This window comes from Mytilus trossulus, chromosome 1 (assembly GCF_036588685.1).
Source record: "Mytilus trossulus isolate FHL-02 chromosome 1, PNRI_Mtr1.1.1.hap1, whole genome shotgun sequence".
NCBI lineage: Eukaryota > Metazoa > Mollusca > Bivalvia > Mytilida > Mytilidae > Mytilus > Mytilus trossulus.
The window spans coordinates 36,055,868-36,076,231 of record NC_086373.1 but is presented as its reverse complement, the minus strand read 5'-3'; the positions used below and the strand labels follow the sequence as shown (position 1 = coordinate 36,076,231).

Here is a 20,364-nt window from a genome sequence, read left to right as displayed (position 1 = left end):
TTCGACTGACAACATTACACCTATAAATGGTTCCTTTTGTCGTATGATCACAAAAGGGATCTTCATTTAATGAAATGATATTTTAATCTGCTTTTCAAGCTTGTTCTTTACATACCAAAATAGATTGTAATTCTAGACATGATTATAGTGTAAAGTATCAGCACTGGGACGCTGTCAAGGTGTGCATACTTACCTACGAAATAAAATACCAAATTGATTCTAATATATAATGACATGATTGAAGAAAAAAGGGTGTTATTTGCCAAAATAATTGTAGGTCTGGGGCAAAGTGTTAGCAAACATAAGAAAAGCATTGTCAAATTTAAATAATGAGGATAATTTTCAAAAAGAATTTATCAAAGTGACGTAATTTATAACAGTAGGTGACATGATCCTTCACAAATTTCTGCTAAATATATCAGAATATATGCACTTTTGGTTAGAGAATATACCATACTTACTTTTGAGTAGAGATTATACCATAGATAAGTTTAATAGTTTCAAAAGCATGACAAAACATCAAATGAATGTGTCTTCTTCTAATCATCTTTATGATTTGAGTAAAGGTGCATTTTCTAAATGTTTTGAACGCTGTTTTGGCAGTCTATTTTTTCCTCTTTAGAGGAGAGTGCTATTGTTTGTCAGATTGATATCTTATCTATAGAATTTACCTTTACATTTTCATCTATGTCTAAAACAATGTTTTCTAACTTGAGATCTCGATGAACAATACCATTCTAAAACAGACAAAAATAGAATACAGTTAAACTTACAATGTTAATTAGTTGTCAATAAGTGTAATTAGATATCTTGCATTAAGCATGCTTCATGAAAGACCACCCTTCTCAATTATTGAAGTTACGTAAACCGTTTTGCATTTAACATAATGTCATTGTATAATTTAGCTATATCTCTTGGGCTAACACCTTCAGTGTTAAATTTAATACAGAAGCAGATGTTTAACTTGAAGTTTAACAAGAAAAGTTTAAATATTTCAGCTGGTTTTTTTCAAGCTTGTAACAAGAAAATTTTTAATATTTCAGCTGGTTTTTTTCCAAGCTTGTTACAAGAAAATTTTTAATATTTCAGCTGGGTCTCTCTTCCCTGAATATTTATATAACATAACTATTTATACCATTTTGTATTTTACATAATGTCATGGTATAAATTAGCTATACCCTCTTGGGCTAACACCCTCAGTGCTAAATCTAATACAGTTACAGATGTTTAACTTGACATTCAAACGTTTTACAAGACATTTTAATATTTCAGCTTGGTCTCTTTTCTCAGAATATTTATATGACATTGTTAGGCCTGGGATCCTTTCTAAATCATTGAAAGCTATGTAAACAATTTGGTATTTTACATAATTTCATGCTATAAAATAGCTAAATCTTAAGTGAGTGATGTTAAACTTGACATTCAAACTTTTTTAAAGAAAAGTTTTAATATCTCCACTGGGGTTTTATCCAGAACAAGATTATTTCAAAATAATATTTTCTTTATCAAACTTTTCTTAGATTTCATTTTATGAATCTTAAAAGGACATAAAATATATATATTGTATGTCGCTTACTTGATGACAATAATTTATGGCAGATGATATTTGGCGAAAGAGTCTTCGAGCACTATTTTCCGTTAACTTCTGTCGATCATTGATGTAATCGTATAGTTCTCCTCCTAATGCACAATCCATGACTAGAATTATTTTGTCTTTGTTTTCAAAAACTGAAATAAAAAAAGACATGTTATAAGATCTTTGTTCCAAAATTGACAAATAACTCCAGTCTTCAAGACCACCAGTCCAGGCTTGTTAAACTGCTGATGCCTTCTTAACTCCTTTTTACAAGCTTACAGAATCAAACTTAATTTTTTTCGTATAATTGAGCTTGTGGATTCAAAGGTTTATCATGAAGACTGCAGGTTGTATTAAAGAAGAAAATTTTTGTTACATATCTATGTAAACTTTTTGTTGGAACTTTATTATAAAGGTATAAAAGACAAAATTCTACCATCTACATGGCTACTAACCTACATACATGTACTTTGACAAGTTAATGAACTTCATTAGTAATTATTACTCATAAAGAACTAAGAGCTTCATGAAATGTACAGACACCTGTCTTTCAGTGAAGACTATAAGTTGACCTTGAGATGTCTTTTGCAATTTTGTGTCATTAAGTTGCTGTCAGATTATCATTATATACCCCAAATCTTCGTTTAGGTAAACAGGATGCAAAATTGCATTGAATTCATTGAATATCTGCGAAAATTTAACCCAATCAAAATATACCTACATCAGAAAGCCGCAGACGACAAAATAATTAAAATAGATTACCTATTGTTGTCTGATACATTTAATAAATCTGTTGCAGAAGATAATAAAGAAATGTGGTTTGACACAAAATTAATTTCACCACATTTAAATACATAAAGATTAATGGTTTGAATAAAAAGTTTACCCTGATGTACCAGGTACAAGGTTACACAGAAATTCATCTTCTAGTCTGCGGTCAACGCAGTCACCGAAATATTTAATAAGATGCGTATGTCTTCACCTTTATTCTGATTCATTGTATAAGAAGAAAATTGACAACTGCATGTTAAGATTCTGTCAACTGCATTTTACGTGCTTCAGCTACTCCTCAGTGTCAAGAGGGTAATTCAATAGTTAGTAACTATTATCATAATTAATGCACATAAGTAATGGGTGCGATCTTGAGTAATGCAGTGGAAAGAAACTTGACGTAACCTTGTACTTTTACAGGTGTTTGCCAACTTATAATTGCTGAATTGGTGATTGAAAACTAAGAATTATTTCCTCTGTTGGTTATTAAACAGCTGTTTTTCACTTGAAAAGGATGTATTAGGGTAGGTGTGGAGTGGTAATAAATTCCAAAATTGGCCCTTCAAAATGCTAAAAGTATTTCCTTTACAACATATTAAATTATAGGTTTAATTAATTTTTATTAGATATGTTTTCAATAGAACATAACAAATGCGGTCTAAAAGTACCAGTCTTACTAAATACTTATGTATATTTAATTTGGCAAACACCTGCAAAAATGTACATTGCATTTGAGGTATAAGATATCCGTGGAAACATCTATTTGTATAAATGTTGGAGTTTGTTAAACACTGCACTTTACATTTCATTAGAACTAGGAAAGTTGGAAAGTCATATGACCTTACACATATTAATAACTATAAATTTGACAAAATACATTTGTAAATCGTCAAGTACCCTAGAGTATGAATAGTTTTATAAGGTAATTAATAATGATAAAACTAGTCTAACATCAGTTACCAGACAATATACGATTTTACCACCCACCGGAGTTTAAAGGGAAAAGACCTCAGAGTTGCCATAGTTTATGTTTATTAAAGTGCATGGTCTTGTTTGAAGGCAATCTTATCATGCAGATTAATAAAGAGAAAAGGATTCACCTTCCAACGATTATATAATATTAAAAACAACCAGTCATAGAAGAGTGATCTGCCCTTGTTTGAAATACAAAACATAAACGAACTTTAACTTGTGAAGTCAAAGAAGATACAGAGCTGCCTTTTATCGAGATAAATTTGAGGTTGAAAAACATTTAAGAATTGGGTATCATTCCTGATTCTGTGAGCTTAAAGAGGTAGAACTAGGTTAAGGGAAATAACTCTTAAAGTCATCAGTAAGTTTGTGTCAACCCATTTTCCTAGATATATTCTAAGCTTCTAGGTTACATAGATAATTTCCAATCTGTTTCAGGTAAATGCTTAAAATACTTTGATAAAACTTGACTTTTACAAACGCATTACTGATTTCAAGAGTTATCTCTCTGAACCAAGGTCTAACACCTTAAATGAGTAAGACATCAGATTTATTTAGTAAATATTTCCAATAATTAGGATTTGATTAAAGAATTTAATGTCTTTTAAAAAGTTGTTTGCATGCATATGTCTCAATCAAAACCATATTTTTTTCCATTTGACTCATGAAGCATAACCACTTTATACCAATTTCTTTTTGAGTCATTTATCAAATAATTAAATTTTTCAATAAAAATATTTCATGTTGCAATAAATGCTCTAGACTAAAATTAAATGTAGACCTATCTGTCAAAGTAATCCTTAAGGTAACCATACAAAATCTATAAATATTTACTTAATTTAATCATTATTAAAATCTTAATGCATTCTAATTAAACTTTCATCTTTTCATGACATTAGATTCCGTTATTTCATATTGTACCATGAGGGTGTGCCAACAATCTATAACATTAAAACTATCACATTAAATTTTTAAGATGGATTTCCTCCCAATAGTCATGCATGACTGTTCTAAACAAGAATATCAATTAATAAATATTTAACTCATTGGGTGGATACAACTTTAAAAATATGTATCATATGAATATTTAAAATTAATATATCAAAGCGTTATTTAAAAGAAGTATTTTGTCGAAAGTAAATCACACATCAATTAGTTTTGGTAGTTTAGGTTTCAACTTTCAAAACTTAAACGTTTTGGCATGTTTTACGAAATTATCTAGCAGTCATCAATATTTTTGTATGATAATATTGAATAAGATGACCTCGTCACACAATCAACACAACCGCCCTAGACAGAAATACTCTTCCATTGTTAGACAAATATTTGGAACAAAGGTTTGCTATGAACTGTCTATTGATTTAACAAACATTCAAATCAATCGACTTAACATTGTTTGAATATTAGTTGGAATTTCTCAGAAACATCAATTTAAGAGTTTGAAGTGGGATCATTGTGTCACAAAAGGGGAAGTAATTTTTACTGAGAGATATTAAAAGACTAAATCAATAAAGCTGTCTAGGATCTTGTTTAAATATGTTCCACCTTATAAAAATAGAAACTTTTTGCACCTCTTGCTCGACTATTTACATTATACCCTATATTTAAGTCTGTGCAAATAAAATTCATGATTATTTGTTCATTTCGATTGCTGTTAGCCGATATTACCTCAAATGATTTGCAATTCTTTACTTAACCCACAATTTAACTAATTTTTGTCTGAATTTCAGGTAAACATTTCAAGATTTCAGTACAAGTCTTCGCATATCATATTTTGTCTCAAATATGCAAAGAATGCAAATATCCATTTAAAATTCCTGATAAATGATCCACTAATTAAGAAAATCTATTTAAAGCTACTTCACTGCACTTCAATTTAACACCTAAGTGCATATTGATATAAATTACATCTATTATGGGTAACTAGCTGTCAATTATTGAAAGATTAACACCTTCTTCATAGCTTTGAACTGAACTGCACTGGTCTTTTTATCCCCCATGCTGCACATAGTCTTTTTCTAACAGTATGCAATAACCACCTGCAGGATGGTGCACTTTCTCATAAAATTTAAGATGCGTATCTTAGATGAAAGGAAAAGTACAATGAAAAATGTTCCCATGGCTAAGTGATCATTGTCATAAATTTCATAAAAACATTCTGTTACAATTTTTTTTTTACTATTTATTTGTTTATGTAAATTGGTCTAACTATATATTTTAAAAGTTTAAATTCAAATTTAGGTCTTTGATTTAAAGATGCATTTTGTTTTCAGTTGCATATGGAAGATAACACTACCTTTATTTTTTTCTCAAAAATAGCTATAGGTATTGTTGTCATTTAAAAGAAGACGTCATTTTGAATTGCCGACAAAAGTGCATGGAATTTGTGTTTTTTTCCCCAGGTACCTTAAAAAAGTTATTTATATACAACAAGTAATACATAATAGACAATAAATTTACACACAACATTTAACTGAGACAAATGATTTAATGAAAGGTTCTGTAAATTTATGACAAAAGCTTGAATTGGTTAGCTAACATAGGTATGCGAGGAATGTCTTAATACAAGAGGATTATAATGCACTTCTATTCTATATGATATTGAGTAACTTTTCATATCTATGCTTTGACTTTTAAATAACAGGTTAAATATTTTCATTAGATGGATTTATACCTATTTAAAATTTGTACAATTTAATAATGTAAAAGTTTTGAATGTAGTCAAGGCCAGGTTTTGTACACAAAAGTGAAAAGTTTGTTATATAAAAGATAATCTGAATTTTACTTGTAATTAAAGCCCACTTCAGAATTGCTTAGAGGTGAATACTTTTACCTTGCTTCAATACTTTATATTAAAAACTTCCAAGGCCAAATGAAGATTGAACGGGGTAATTTTGCGTGTTTGAGACATGTATATGTTGATATTCGCAGCTCTAGACATAGTGCGCGCCAGAAAAAACTGCAGACATACAGATGTCCACTTTTGAAAGAATGCATCAATTTTAAATGCACATGCATGGCAACTGGTTATTTTTGTGCAACAAATTAACCTATTTTTATTTCAAATGTTTTAGTGCAAAATGGTCATTACTTGCAAAGTTTCATGCATATCAGTAAAATGCACAGTTCAAGACAAATTCTTTTTTTGTTCACATTTCTTGTCAAACTTTTAAGCACACATATCCCCCTTTATTGAACCTCTCAAATATTTGAGCCTACATGTACAAAATACATTTGTTACCAATGAACTGAACATATGGCATGTCTCAATATTTTATAAAGGTATACATTTTCACTAAAACATCAAAATGAAATAAGATCTTTTAAATGTTTAGGCTCCAATAATATATAGCTATTTATAGTTTTAATAACTGGTGCCATATTAATATTTGATTAAATTTTAAAACAAAAAGACCCTTGCATGTCAAACCCTAATTAAACAAAGGATGTTTCACCAAATGACGTCAACAGGTTGTCCATTAGATAGGTCAAGGGCGATTAAAGACATCTGGGACTTAAGTGGACAATCATCTCTTTAGTCAAATAATTTGAACATAATTATTGAAAATCAATCCAGGGACAATTATGAAAATTAGATAAATATTTAACACATTTCATAATGTTATGCTAATCTGACATAAGGAATGAATAGTGAAAGAATTTGATTTAATAAGTTATTGAATATAATATGTCTAAATTCTTAGCAATTTTTGCAGTGTCACTTTTATTATTATTGCATATTTGATAACCTAGTGCATGATATTAAATATTTATAAATTCCATATCTCAGACTAAATGTAGTATTATAAATCATAAATGGTACATTTTGTAAGGTCATATATTATATACCTGAATTGACAATTGTTAATGTGTTTTTTTTTTCATTAAAAAAAATCCTTTTCATGCTAATTTAAAGAAACGAATATGTCTTATGTGGGCTTTTCTTTTTAAAATTGACTTTACTTTTTACACGTTTTCCATCCAATTTCATTTTTTATAACTTCTGTTCAGGTTTTAAGTGTGCATATGTTTTGTGACCTATAGCTACTTCAGATAGTTTTGTAACCAAAAGTATGCTTTTTACAAAAAATTTCAATTCAAATTTTATGAATCACAGGGTTAACAGACTGCATGAGGAAAAGCAATGACCTCAGCTGACCATCGGTCACTTGTTTACATGATGACTGTAATACTACAGATTAAGATCACAAAGTAATCTTTTTGTTGACAAAGTGACCACAATTACATTCACTTATTATTATTTTATGCCCATAAGGTAGAAAATCATATATTTTTATTAATTATAAGAATTAAATGACCTTCAGCTATTGGTCAGGATGAAGGTATGTGATCAGATCATATCTATGATAGGACAAAGGCATTTGGTGGAGAGAAATCCAAATTTCCTAAAGACAGACATGATTTTTATGAATACCTGAGCAGTTCATCACTTAATCTCCAACATAAACTATCACCAGACATTTCCAATATTATAACCTCTAACCAGACAAATCACATTTCCAATATAACCTCTAACCACAAACATTTGATTGATGGCAATGATGTTGCATTTTCCTAATCCAGAATTTGAAAATTACCCTAATAAATATGTGGTCTCCTCTTTTCAAATTTAAAAATTTACCCTCATAAATATCACGTTGACCAAATTTTGGTTTTGACTTTTTTATGACATTAAAAAAACATAAAAGAGATAACTGTTCAGGCTTGTACATTTCATCCCAGACAAAAGACAATACATTTGTAAATTGATTTTGTAATATGCTTAACTTCATGAATTTTAAATAAGAAATAACCCACACAACCTCTGTCCTCATAAAAAAATCATTTTTGAAAAGGTCTAGTCATGGTGATTTATTTAAGTAGGTTACTTTCATATTGTTTGAAAAATATAATTATGTGGTTTTTATAAATAGGTTATTTTTTTTTAAATTACTAATTGCCTACAGGTGTGCAACTAATAAGGGTTCCCCCCTCATTCTAGTTTTAAATCTGATCTAACAAACTTTAAATCAAATTCCAAAGAAACCTTAGACAAAGCATAGAAGCTTAACAATGTTTTAACGCCTAGAGATTTAAGAAAAAGTTCAATTGTTACATAACGATTAGTTTTGACAATGATTTATCTATTTAGTGATAACTTTTAAATTTGATGCTCAAGAAAATCATCATTTTTCAATCACACCCATTTTGTTGATTGTTCGCACTGCACTCTGGTGTCAGTTGTAATAGGGGGACTATGGTAATGACCATATCAGATGATATTATTAAAAATCCATCTTTTATGATATACGTTTAATACTACATTTTGTACTTATATATGTGCCTAACATATCAGATGGCTTACATATCCTTAAACATATCAGATATAAGCATATCATATCATATGCCTTATTTATCAACTGAAATGACTTAAGTTCTTAAAACTGTATATAATATCAATTGCAAGGTTAAATTAAAATAAATGTTTGAATGAAAAGTCAGAGTAAAGTCATGATCTAAACCAGAAAAGAAAAAAGACACCAGTCCACACCCTATTAACATTGTAAACTGTTAACTGATAAGAAGAGCATGTGGTTCTCAGATGAATCAGAGATCTTAAAAAAATCAAAGTGCAGCAGACCACAGTTTTTTTAACCAAATTTTAAAATATATTTTCATGAAAGTTTGCAGAGAATAAATTCCAATAATTGTAAATGTACCATTATAATCATTCATAAGGTTTTACAGAACTGACGCAGAAAGTTTTCTTGTACTTAATCTGGTTACTGTAAAACAAAGACTTTGGACATGGGAGATTGAAATCGTTGCTTTTACAAGTTTCTAACAAGTTTTGCTTAATCTACGAACATGAAAACAAATCTAATATCACAAAGAACATCAACCAGTAAACATGTTTGTCTGACTTTGTTAAAAGAAACAGATATAAATATTTAATTCAATAATTTGACCCAAGAAAATTAAATTAATATCACTTCCTTTAACAAGCCCATCTGTTATAAATTTTCTCTCTGATTCATATGTTGTATCAAGTTAAAATTAAGACTTTTATGTAACCGTATTCTGACTCAGATTGTTAAACAAAAGTGGCATACTGACACAAAAAATGTGCACCTAACACACTTGACACAGTTTACTTTCTTTTTGAAGATTTTTTGCAGTCTATATCTAATCCCTAATGCCAATAAACTGTAAGGCTCAAAAATGGATATTTTCTAAGTAAAATTTATATTCTCCTAATTTTGAAATAAAGAGAGCCTATAAGCTGCATGTAGAAAAATATTTGGATAGTAAAATATGTTCTGAGCTATTCCTATGACATAAGTTTTGAAGTGTCGAAAACTATCAGCCTATTAAAATGATACATGTTTGTATTGTACATGGCAGGAACAATATGCATGTTTGAGAATAAAGGTGATCCTTGCATAAATTGATATACATCTTAAATTTACACATACCATATGCATTATTTTCTTTTATTTATTGTTTATTTCTTTCTCTATTTTTACTGATTTTTCTATTTTCTTTGTCCGAATTACATTTGCAGTATACAAAATAGATTGTTGCTAACGGACCATAAGTGTGTGGAATTTGACAGGAATGCAGGAGCAGGTGTGGTATAGCTATATTATTACAGCCACCTGTCCGAGCAGACGTCAGGAAAGGTAAACGGACAATTAAGGAAAATGGTCAATAATTCTGTTTATATAAACTATAGGTTATACAAATATTATTGTCCTTTCACATTCAGTTATCATGTGTGAATAAATAAGTCAAAAATTTACAAATAAGATAAATCAGCACTTCAATCAAAAGCAATTCCATGGTCTGAATATTTAGATATCTTTGATTAAACATCCTGATACGTGTATCGATGCACCTTTATTTATACGGATGTATGATATAATATTTTCTATGATAAAATTAAAATTATATCTTGTCTACCATCTGGGGTAATTTGATCATGAGTATAAAATATTTTAGATAATCTGCATTCATAAAAATTTTGGTCTGGTCTCCTGTTTGCATGATTAGTCTGGTCTCCAGTTTATATGATTAGTCTGCAGGTCTCCAGTTTATATGATGTCATACAGACCTGATCAACTATAAGCATGCAAAAATATTCATATCATGTAATAAAATGATGGAAAACAGTCCTATGATGTTTACATATGATGTAACTGATCAAAATAATTGAAAGTTGACTTTTTGATGGATACTATAAAAAAAAAATTCAAGGTTAAATAGAATTTTATGCATAGAAATGAGTCTATGGAGGATTGCATCATGATTTTTTGTTGTTGTCATTTGTTCATCCTTCTGTCCATCCACACTCTGCCACTTCTCCTCATGAGAAACTGATAAACATTATATATAGAATAAAATTGTGAACACCAAGATGGAAGTTTACTGGCATCCACTTTGCATGGTTTTACACTTGTCATTTTATAGCTTGCATTGCTGTTCAGTGTGAGCCAAGGCTCCCTGTTGAAGACCATACTTTGACATAAAATGAAGAGTTGCCTCATAGGCACTCATACCACATCTTCTTATATCTATGGACTTCTTGTGGTTCAGATTTTTTTTTATCTAAATAGGCAAGATTTCTTACTGAGTAATTCAAATTAACAAGGCAATCTTCTTAGATGATTACAGAGGTGAAATAACCATAATGTATTAACATATTTGTATTTGACAGAAGTGGAAATGAAAAAACATAGTCATGCTAGTACAAATAATGAAATGTATGCTACTGCATGGTGCATGCATGCACATTAATCTACAAATCATAAGACATGTATCAGATAATCACAGAATAAAACAAAACATGTCATGGAAATGTGCCAAGTTTAACCACCAAATGCACCGTAAGTTGACAGTTTAAAAAATACAAATAAGAACGAGATTAAACCATGATGAAAAGTGAAATAAATTCACTTTAGAAATCAACAGAGATACGTGGAATCAGCTGATCAATTACCCCCTACAATCTAACCTAATAGTTTGACACAAAGAAACTCCAGTGGGACAAAAATATTTGATTATCCGTTCTTAAAAACCTGCCAAGTACACTGTTTAAAGTGTACTTAATTTTGAGCTTGCAAGTTATTTAAAACGTAATCCCTTTTATTTGGTACCAAGAAATAACACCGTACTATTCAGATGTACAAATAAACAGTGTAAGACAGTCCAGTCTAAATGTAAGTCAAGGGGTACATTTTAAAACTTTTGAACAAATATAAACAAAGATCCATTTCATTTTCAAAACATTGGCATTTCAGGCCTTTAGTTATACGATGAAATGCTAAGTTGACGTCAATTCTTCAGGGAAATTGACCTTTGTGTGTCCTTAAATTAAAAAGTCAACATCTTAATATCTCGATTTGTAAAAATTTGGCAGGGCTGTTACACCAAAGAAAAGTTCACTATAGAATCAAACAATGTGTGGGGTAAACTTCAGTAAAACAGCAAGGGTAAACCAAATAGACTTCTAGATTTGACCACAGATTTTGTTTTCTCTGAAGGATAACTCCTTACAACAGCTAGACAGTCCTCAAAGTAGATTTATTGTTGCTTGCTTGAAATCCGGTGCTCAAAAAGTAGACAAATGCTGACTGAATAAACAAAAAGCATGAAGACAACTTACAAACACTCAAGATGATGTGGTAAATTTATGTGACTACCGGTAGATGTTGGGAATGTTTTCAATTTTATATGAACATTCAAATTATTTCATTTTCAGATTTGTACATTGCTAGTCTTGAACTTCATACAATTCAATAGCAAAGCATATTATGTACAACTTCTGCAGGTAACATTGCCTTACGATTCATATATATTTGATACTATAAATGAATACACATCATTCATAAGTAATTGACCTGAATTATTCATATTTTTGTCATGTCTGGTCTATATATGCCCCTGAGGATGTATTACATATTTTCTACTTTTATCTCTTGTGCAATACACTAACTACAAATAATTTCTCATGCAATACAAATCAATAATTGCTCGTTTCCTAAACGTGTCCTTTTATTTTATCTAAATAACTAAAAATGACCATATTTTAACTTAGTATTCATTGTACGTATCTATACTTCCTTCCTTTAAATGTTTTGAACACCTTTTAAGTACTTTTCCCATAGCTTGTTTATATTTGGTACATTTAAGTTTAAATTTATCAAATCACAGTTGTAAAGATGATCAAGGCATAAAAATATGAATTAAGCAAACAAACCAACTAGTCAAATAACAGACATCCCCACAAACCATAAAGAAAGAAAAAAGACAGACAAACCAGAGAATGAAAAGAAAGCCATACATATTAAGAAATACCGAAGCTTTATATAATATATTTTCAACCACAGAAATATGAAACATACAATTGTAAATATATTTAAGTCACAGATAAGTATGCTACTGTTTGAAATAACTTGTACACACAGCGAGAAATTCCATTATCTGTAAATCATTTAGGTTAATAATTCAATGTACCAAGGCAGTATCAAACTTTTATTTGAAAAAATCAATTTTAATCGTAAAATTAAAATATTTGCACATAAAATAAAAAAATCATTAATTTTATAGTCTCCAAAAGGGGTTGATGGCTTAATGCTCTTTCAGTTTCTTCTGATCAAGTGAATCAATTTTATCCTTGAACGAACAAGAATTTGATATCTAAATGAAATAAATATTGTATGTACTTTTCAGTCTAAATAAAGTTTCTGCACTACGTAGAAAGATTAAACAATGGTAAAAAGCCTACGGATTTTCCTAGGTAACTCCCTCTAACATTTCAATATGTCAATAAATTCTTTTCATCGTTAGATAAGGGTTGATCTATATTCAAAGCAAAGTCAATTCCAAAGATAATTTAAAGTATTAGGATATTTAACAATGTTTTCATTTCTTAAATTTCATTATAACGATTCTTTGTATTTTGGTTTGTTAAAGGTGATTTTTATTCAGTAAGTTGAGAAATATCTTACGACACTGCTACATTCCGCGCTATGTCACAGAGGTGACACTTTACGTATAAAGTTACCCAATAGTCCTTTGAAGATGACATGAATAGTTAAAATTTACCAGGAGTTATTGTTGCAACTTCCTTTAATCTGATATTATATTGATCATCTCTAAATAAATATTAATAAATCAATTTGCTAAACAAATCGCAAGGGCATTTTGAGAAAAGGCTTCAATTATTTTTCGTTGAATAAAAACCTTACTCTGGTATTTTACTTTAGGAAATATTCTGTCATGGTTTAACCTACCATTCATAAGGGTAGAAAAATAAACGCAATCACCTCTTTCAAAGCTATTTAAAAACATGTCTTGTTTTGATAATATTGTGTTGTTAGGTTACTGTATGTTTATACCTCCATCTCCCGTCACATTGAAAGTCAAGCTTGATCATCAAGCCAAAATTAGGCACTAAAGGCTTTCAGATACAAGCTTTTCTTTCTCCTTTGGTTCATATTGTATTACAGTATTCAAACTTTATGTCAGATCAAGCCAAAATTCAGCACTAAAGGCTTTCAGATACACCTTAGCTTTTCTTTCTTGTTTTGTTTATATTGTATAACAGTTTTCAAACTTTATGTCAGATCAAGCCAAAATTCAGCACTAAAGATACACCTTAGCTTTTCTTTCTTTCTTGTTTTGTTTATATTGTGTTACAGTATTCAAACTTTATGTCAGATCAAGTCAACATTCAGCACTTAAGGCGGTCATGTACAAGATTGATTTTTTTACCTTTCTTGGGTGACCAATGGGCACATTATGTGGTCCCTTAGCTAATACATACCTTCTCTAATGTTGATGATATTTGGATGACTGAGAGATGACATGACATGGATTTCCCGTCGTAATCGACGTAGATCTGTATCATCTTGCACTTTATTTTTCTTGATATATTTTATTGCAACCTGAAATATAACAAAACATGAAAATCATTTTGAATAATTCCCAAAAGGGTTCTTAACATCAATTTCTGCATGATTCTAATTTTGGACCAGTTAACCAAACGCTTTTCAGAAACAATGACAATACCGGTAACATGAATGTTATCTGATAAGACGGAAAAAACCAGGAGAATGTTTACTTTTCTTTAATGATTCATTTATAACAGTGTTTTAATGCCACTTGACAATTTCGTGACAGAAGCTCAGAGTGCCCAGAGAGAACTATGACATTCTGCAGGAAAACTGACAATCCTTCAATGGGGACAACCTTGCAATTCGTATACAAACATGTATCATTTGTAGTCTAAGTTTTAAATTAGCCTCAATGGCCTTCCTGTAAAACAGTCACCCAGTCCCAATGGAGGAAAATTATAGGCTTACCATAACAACTCCTCCCTTATGGCTTAATATGGTTATAATATTCAATGTCATTAAGTTCTAATAATCTTTTCTTACACAGTTTAAGCTCGTATATACTTCCTATGGACAGACCATGTTTTGTTTATGTATTATATTTCTTAATAACCTTTGCTGGAGGGATTATGATGAAGCAAATTATCGTTACTACGATAATAAAAATTTATACACTATAATAATAATTTTATGTTTGACCTGTTCCACTTTCAAGCTACATGTAGTCATTTTATAAACAATAATGATATTGCAGTTCTTAAATAAGAAATTTCTGGAAAAAAAACATAGTATCTCAAGAAAGTTTAAATATTTAGACTAATCTGTATGTACATGTTACGTACAATGTATACAAATGACTACAAATCGTGCAAAAAATTATGAATCACGTCACTTTGATATTGTGAAACATTCGTAATAAAAAAAATGACTATTCAAAATTTAACATTAAGGGAAAATTTGGAAGGTAGCGGATATTGTGGTTAAATTACCATAGAAATAAATAGAAATGTTTTATCATATGATCTCTGACTCTAAATAAAGCCACTAATGGCCCACTGACATCATTTGACAACAACTTACGTTTTAGTAAATTTGACAGATTAAAGTATTTCTAAATTTTGACAACTGACTGTGTGAACTATGGCATTTGTTTGATCTTTTGATTATTAAATGAAGTGATTTCCATTATAGTAATTTTGAAAACATATTGTATTGTACTTAACCAAGGTGAAAGGAAGTCTCTAATTGTCATCAATTAAAACTTTATTAAAACACCTTTGCATAAAAAAAAACCCACTTTGATATTCTTAACCTTGACATTTTTTTTTAGTTTTCTTAACCTTGAAAAAAAATATTTCATTTTCTGGACTACTTTCTTTAAAGAAATAAACATGCAAAAAACTTTACTTTTATATTCATATATATTGGCAACTTTCATACTATTTATAATGTTTTAATGATTAAAATTAAAATAATTAAAATTTTAAAAATGATGACTAAATAATCATATATCATGTGAAGATATGTATACATTCGTCATAATTTAGTTAAATGACCACAAAATATGTTTAAAAGATAAATGATCAAGATAAAATAATTTATGGTATCATTTTTACGGATTTACACATCTCTGATTCTGATATTATCAAAGAGATTAAAGAAACAATCAATGATTTTTACGCCTGCAAAATATTTGTGGTTATAAAAAAGATCCGCTAATCACTAAAGTGTGTTTTTAAATTAAATCCTAACAGAAAATTGATAATATAAAAGAAACCTTACATAGATATTGAGTCATGGTTTAAATAAAAGGATCTTTAATTATTATGACAACAAATTGGGACTTAAGATTAAATAACAATATGGATGGCATGGGAATATAACATTCTTATAGAATTAATCAGAAATAAAAAAAAATCTTTTGTGTGCACAATTGATATTATTTAATTACTATGTGCACAATACAACTACCATAAATTCTTGCCATGGCTTTAATTTCCCACAAGTTTAAGTATAGTTTTATTATTGTGCACTATCAATGAATACATGCACATGTAATTAAATAATATATGTTACAATTATCCAGGGCATTGTAAGGACATAAAAGAAACTAAAATATGAGAATGGAATAATGATGAGTGAATAATAGCAGGAAGACAATATGACCACAAATAATAATAATAGATAATGTATTGTCTCCATGAAAACTTCCCAATGACAACCAGTTGTGCTAGTCACTAGCGAGACAGTCATGATAGTTTTGTTTACTTGTGGGAGTCAATCATGAAATGTACAAGTTGACAGATTGTGACCTATTGTTTCCCATAAGTTCAAAGAGCTATATAGACGTATGGGAAGTGATAATTAAACATTAAGTTTGTCCTCAAGTCCCATTTCCTTTCAATACAATATGTATCTTTCATCAAAGAGATGTATGTTTCATTTTATCTTCTATTTCCTGGTTAACTGTACATGTACCGTTATAAATGACCAGGTAATACATGTATAACTCTACCAATTACAAAATGTGCATCTTTATACATATTCTATTTTTTTTTTAAACAATGATCAAACTACTCAAAAAACCTTAAAATGATGTTGAGAAATTTCTTATCCATGTATGATTTTTCTTTATAACATCACACACTTTCTATTGACAAACTTTTTTTGCGGGTCATTGTAAATAGTATTAAATACTTGAAATTCTTTTTGGTAATAAATAACTACCAGTTGGTCAATTTTAGTTAAATAGAGAGTGTATTGTATTGTGTATTGGGGTATAAAATAAATTGATGTTTGTGTTAAAGTGATAATAATAGGGTAATGATTTAAAACTGACCATGGTCACACTACCCAGTTGGGTCTATAAAATATGATAGATATTTCTTCACTCTTGACAGCTATAACACTATCCAGATTATAAAAAACATGTTCAATGTATTTGATAAAATAACTTTAAGATTTTAGTTATTTTCAGATTAAATTTGTTTATATTTTTTGAAGGACCTAACTCATGTTAATGAATGATCTGTGCATATGAAGATATAGATACAGTAGCAATCCAAATATGTTTACCACGAAGATTTAAGTAACAATTAATAGCAATGATCATGAGATGACCATGGTCCATTTTCATGAATTGAGAGTATCCTTGAAATAATCTTCTTATCACCTTTTCGATTTGGGAGAAATTTTTCAGTATCTTAAGCACTTGATAGAATATCAATCACTTTCCAATTAAGATTAAATGTGTATCAGACTATATCTTAGTAAATTAGCCGAATCAGCATTTTGATCAAATTTATGTTCAGAGTCCACTACCTCCTACCGAGGAAATTACGAATAAGTCAATTGAGTAGAAACTTCAATAATGGGCTGATGATATAATTAGGGATAAGAAACATTTCATATGACCTCTGGTCCTACTTACTTGTTTGCTTATATTGAAGGGTCAAAGGGTCATTTTGAGAAATTTACACCTAAGAAACAAACAATGGAAGATTAGTTATGACTTCACTCTCAGATTGTCGACCCCTTGTGGGGATTTAATATTTGATTATCTAACTTTGGTATGTTAAAAATCCATTTGAATCATTATCCATTATTTAAACAAAATAGTATGTGATATCATTGGTCACAGTATTATAGATATCATTTATAAAATGACTAATTTTTCAAGATGGGAATCTCTTTTAAATAGGATTTACATTTTGTTTTAATTTTTCCTTGAGATGAATTTCGGAAAAATCAATGTAACAAGTACAAAAAATATATCTAGGGAGAAAACAATAGACATATGGAAATATGAAAAGATAAATACATACATTGTTTATTTAAAAAGCAAAATAATATTGATAAGAAAATAAACAAAGAAAACGGTATTGAATAACTTGTTTCTGGTATCGGAAAATCTATCCATTATTGAGTCATTATATACCCATAGCAAATACAAAATACAACTTGTTGTCACTAGAGGCAGGGAAGTGCACCACACTTTTAAACTATTATTTTACCTATATTATTTTACTTATGTATGTTAGATAACTTGTAATTAGGTCTTCTGTGTGTTTGATTGGAAAGAAAAGATTAAATGCGCCTCAAGTAATTTCAAAGAGATCTTTTGTTTCAGAAATAATAGCCTGACGTCAGAAATTAATTTTATATCATACTTAATTTTGTAAAGCATATCATACCAGTGTAAATCAATACGTTTCTTGTCAATTAGTCTGGAATTAACTACTTAATTGAAAAAAATAACCCTTTTAAAAATACAATTCTGCAATCTTTAATCATAGAGAAAAAAAACTTCAAAAACCTAAGCATATGGATGAGTAAAAGATAAATCAATGCAATTGTACACATAAAATGTAAAAGAAGGATTTTTATTTCAAGTACAAAAGATTTTAAGTTCATAAAGCACTCTAAACAAGTTGATAAAAAATAGTTTTTATACCTTCCAGACAAGAATATAAAATCAATCAAATGAAAACATTTCACAGGTATGTGACAGGGATGATCTTTTTTTATATTTATGTGACAAAGCTTCTCTTATTTGAATGATAAGTGTACCGAATAATCCCATTATTACACTAGTACTGTTGTAGAAGATTACGTAATAAATAAAAAGACTTTAATTTATGTTTAACAAAGAACAAAATTTACTTTTTTTTTTTAACATTCCTTCTTTTTGATGTACATGTATAGTTAAATTCTTAAACAGAAATGAATATGTCACGATAGAAAAAAAAATATAAAAAAATAATCTTATCACAAAATCAGCTGTCCAAATCAACCGGACAGATGGCACTGATCATTAGCATGACAAAGCCAATCCAACAGTGCCTACAGATGAATTGCTAAATTTGTCATAATGTGACATAAATACAATACTCCTTTCATATTCATGTAGCACCATTTTTGTGCCACAAATTTTAGAGTGACTGTATATTAAATGATGTGTCTTAAACACATTATAATATTATAGTATTTTTTTTAAAACTACAATGTACCCATCACAAACATGTCACTTACATACACATGTCCTTACAATACTAAATGATTGAAGTTATTGCTAATTATTTTGTATGTACTTTTAAATAAAAGGAAAACTACATTGTTGTCTACATGAAACTTAAAAAATAATTGATTTCAATTCAACGGTTGTAATTGGTCATAGACTTCAATTAAATAATCAGACTAAATGTCTGCAATACAAAATAGGATATAGATATTCAGCATGAGATGATATTTTTTGTTAATGAATGAATGATTTTATTCTTATTTTTGTTACTGATAGATTAACATGCAGTTTGTAAGAAAACAATTTCAAGCAATAAGGAAAAAAAGAAAAGATTGTAAAATCAGAGCCTACAGATTAAATATAACATATTTTAAAGTGAATTTTGTTATCCTAGAGCTAAACATGTACTGCACTATACATTTGGGTTGAAAGTGAACAGTAAATATTTACACTGTTAGAGGGTTTCAAGAAAAAAAACATATATATAAAAAATAAATATACATTGAAAATATTAAAATGAATATTTAAATACCTTTTCCCCTGAGCCTTTTTCAACAGCAAGTTTGACTTTACCATACATTCCTTCCCCCAAAGTTTTTCCCAATTCAAATCTATTCCTTAGATTATGTCTATGTGAATGAAGGACTGGTTTAAATCCAGGACCAACTGGACAGTCCAGCATCTCCTCTGGACCCATCATTTCTTCATCTGACATTTTAGCAGGCATTGTAGTGTCACTCATTGACATCCATGGGTTCAGGCCTAACACACTGCACATAAGCCTGCTTATGGATCAAGAGCACTTAGTTGTCTCATAGAATAATGCAATAAGTTAATGGTGAAATGGTTATAATACCGTAAAATATTCCACATTAAAATTAAGTTGAATATTGTTTAAACACTGTCAAATCAGCAAATTGAATGAAAGTCGGCACTGTCAGTTGTTGATACTCCAAAGAAAATATGTATACTGTCAACCAGGCAAGCGTGGATACTAATCACTGCTTTCGTTTTGTTCAGGTTGTGGTATATTTAGAGGTCTAATCAGTAATGAACTAGCTTACCACTTAAAAATAATGGGCGGAGTTTCACAGTCTGTTTGTTGTCGTGTGTCTGCGCCATTCGGA

The 20,364-nt window shown here is 29.4% G+C and overlaps 1 protein-coding gene across 1 annotated transcript in view; it reads right to left on the bottom strand.

Annotated features, from left to right (window-relative positions):
- LOC134723094 (NUAK family SNF1-like kinase 1) overlaps positions 1 to 20,349 on the bottom strand; it is a 33,076-nt gene extending 12,727 nt beyond the window's left edge. The window contains exons 1-4 of the mRNA XM_063586737.1: positions 19,770 to 20,349; positions 14,148 to 14,268; positions 1,577 to 1,728; positions 672 to 737 (exon numbers count right to left, since the gene is read on the bottom strand). Of these exons, the coding sequence (XP_063442807.1) occupies positions 672 to 737; positions 1,577 to 1,728; positions 14,148 to 14,268; positions 19,770 to 20,015 (585 nt within the window). The 5' untranslated portion in view covers positions 20,016 to 20,349. The remainder of the gene's footprint in view (positions 1 to 671; positions 738 to 1,576; positions 1,729 to 14,147; positions 14,269 to 19,769) is intronic.
- Between the last annotated feature and the right edge of the window lie 15 nt (positions 20,350 to 20,364).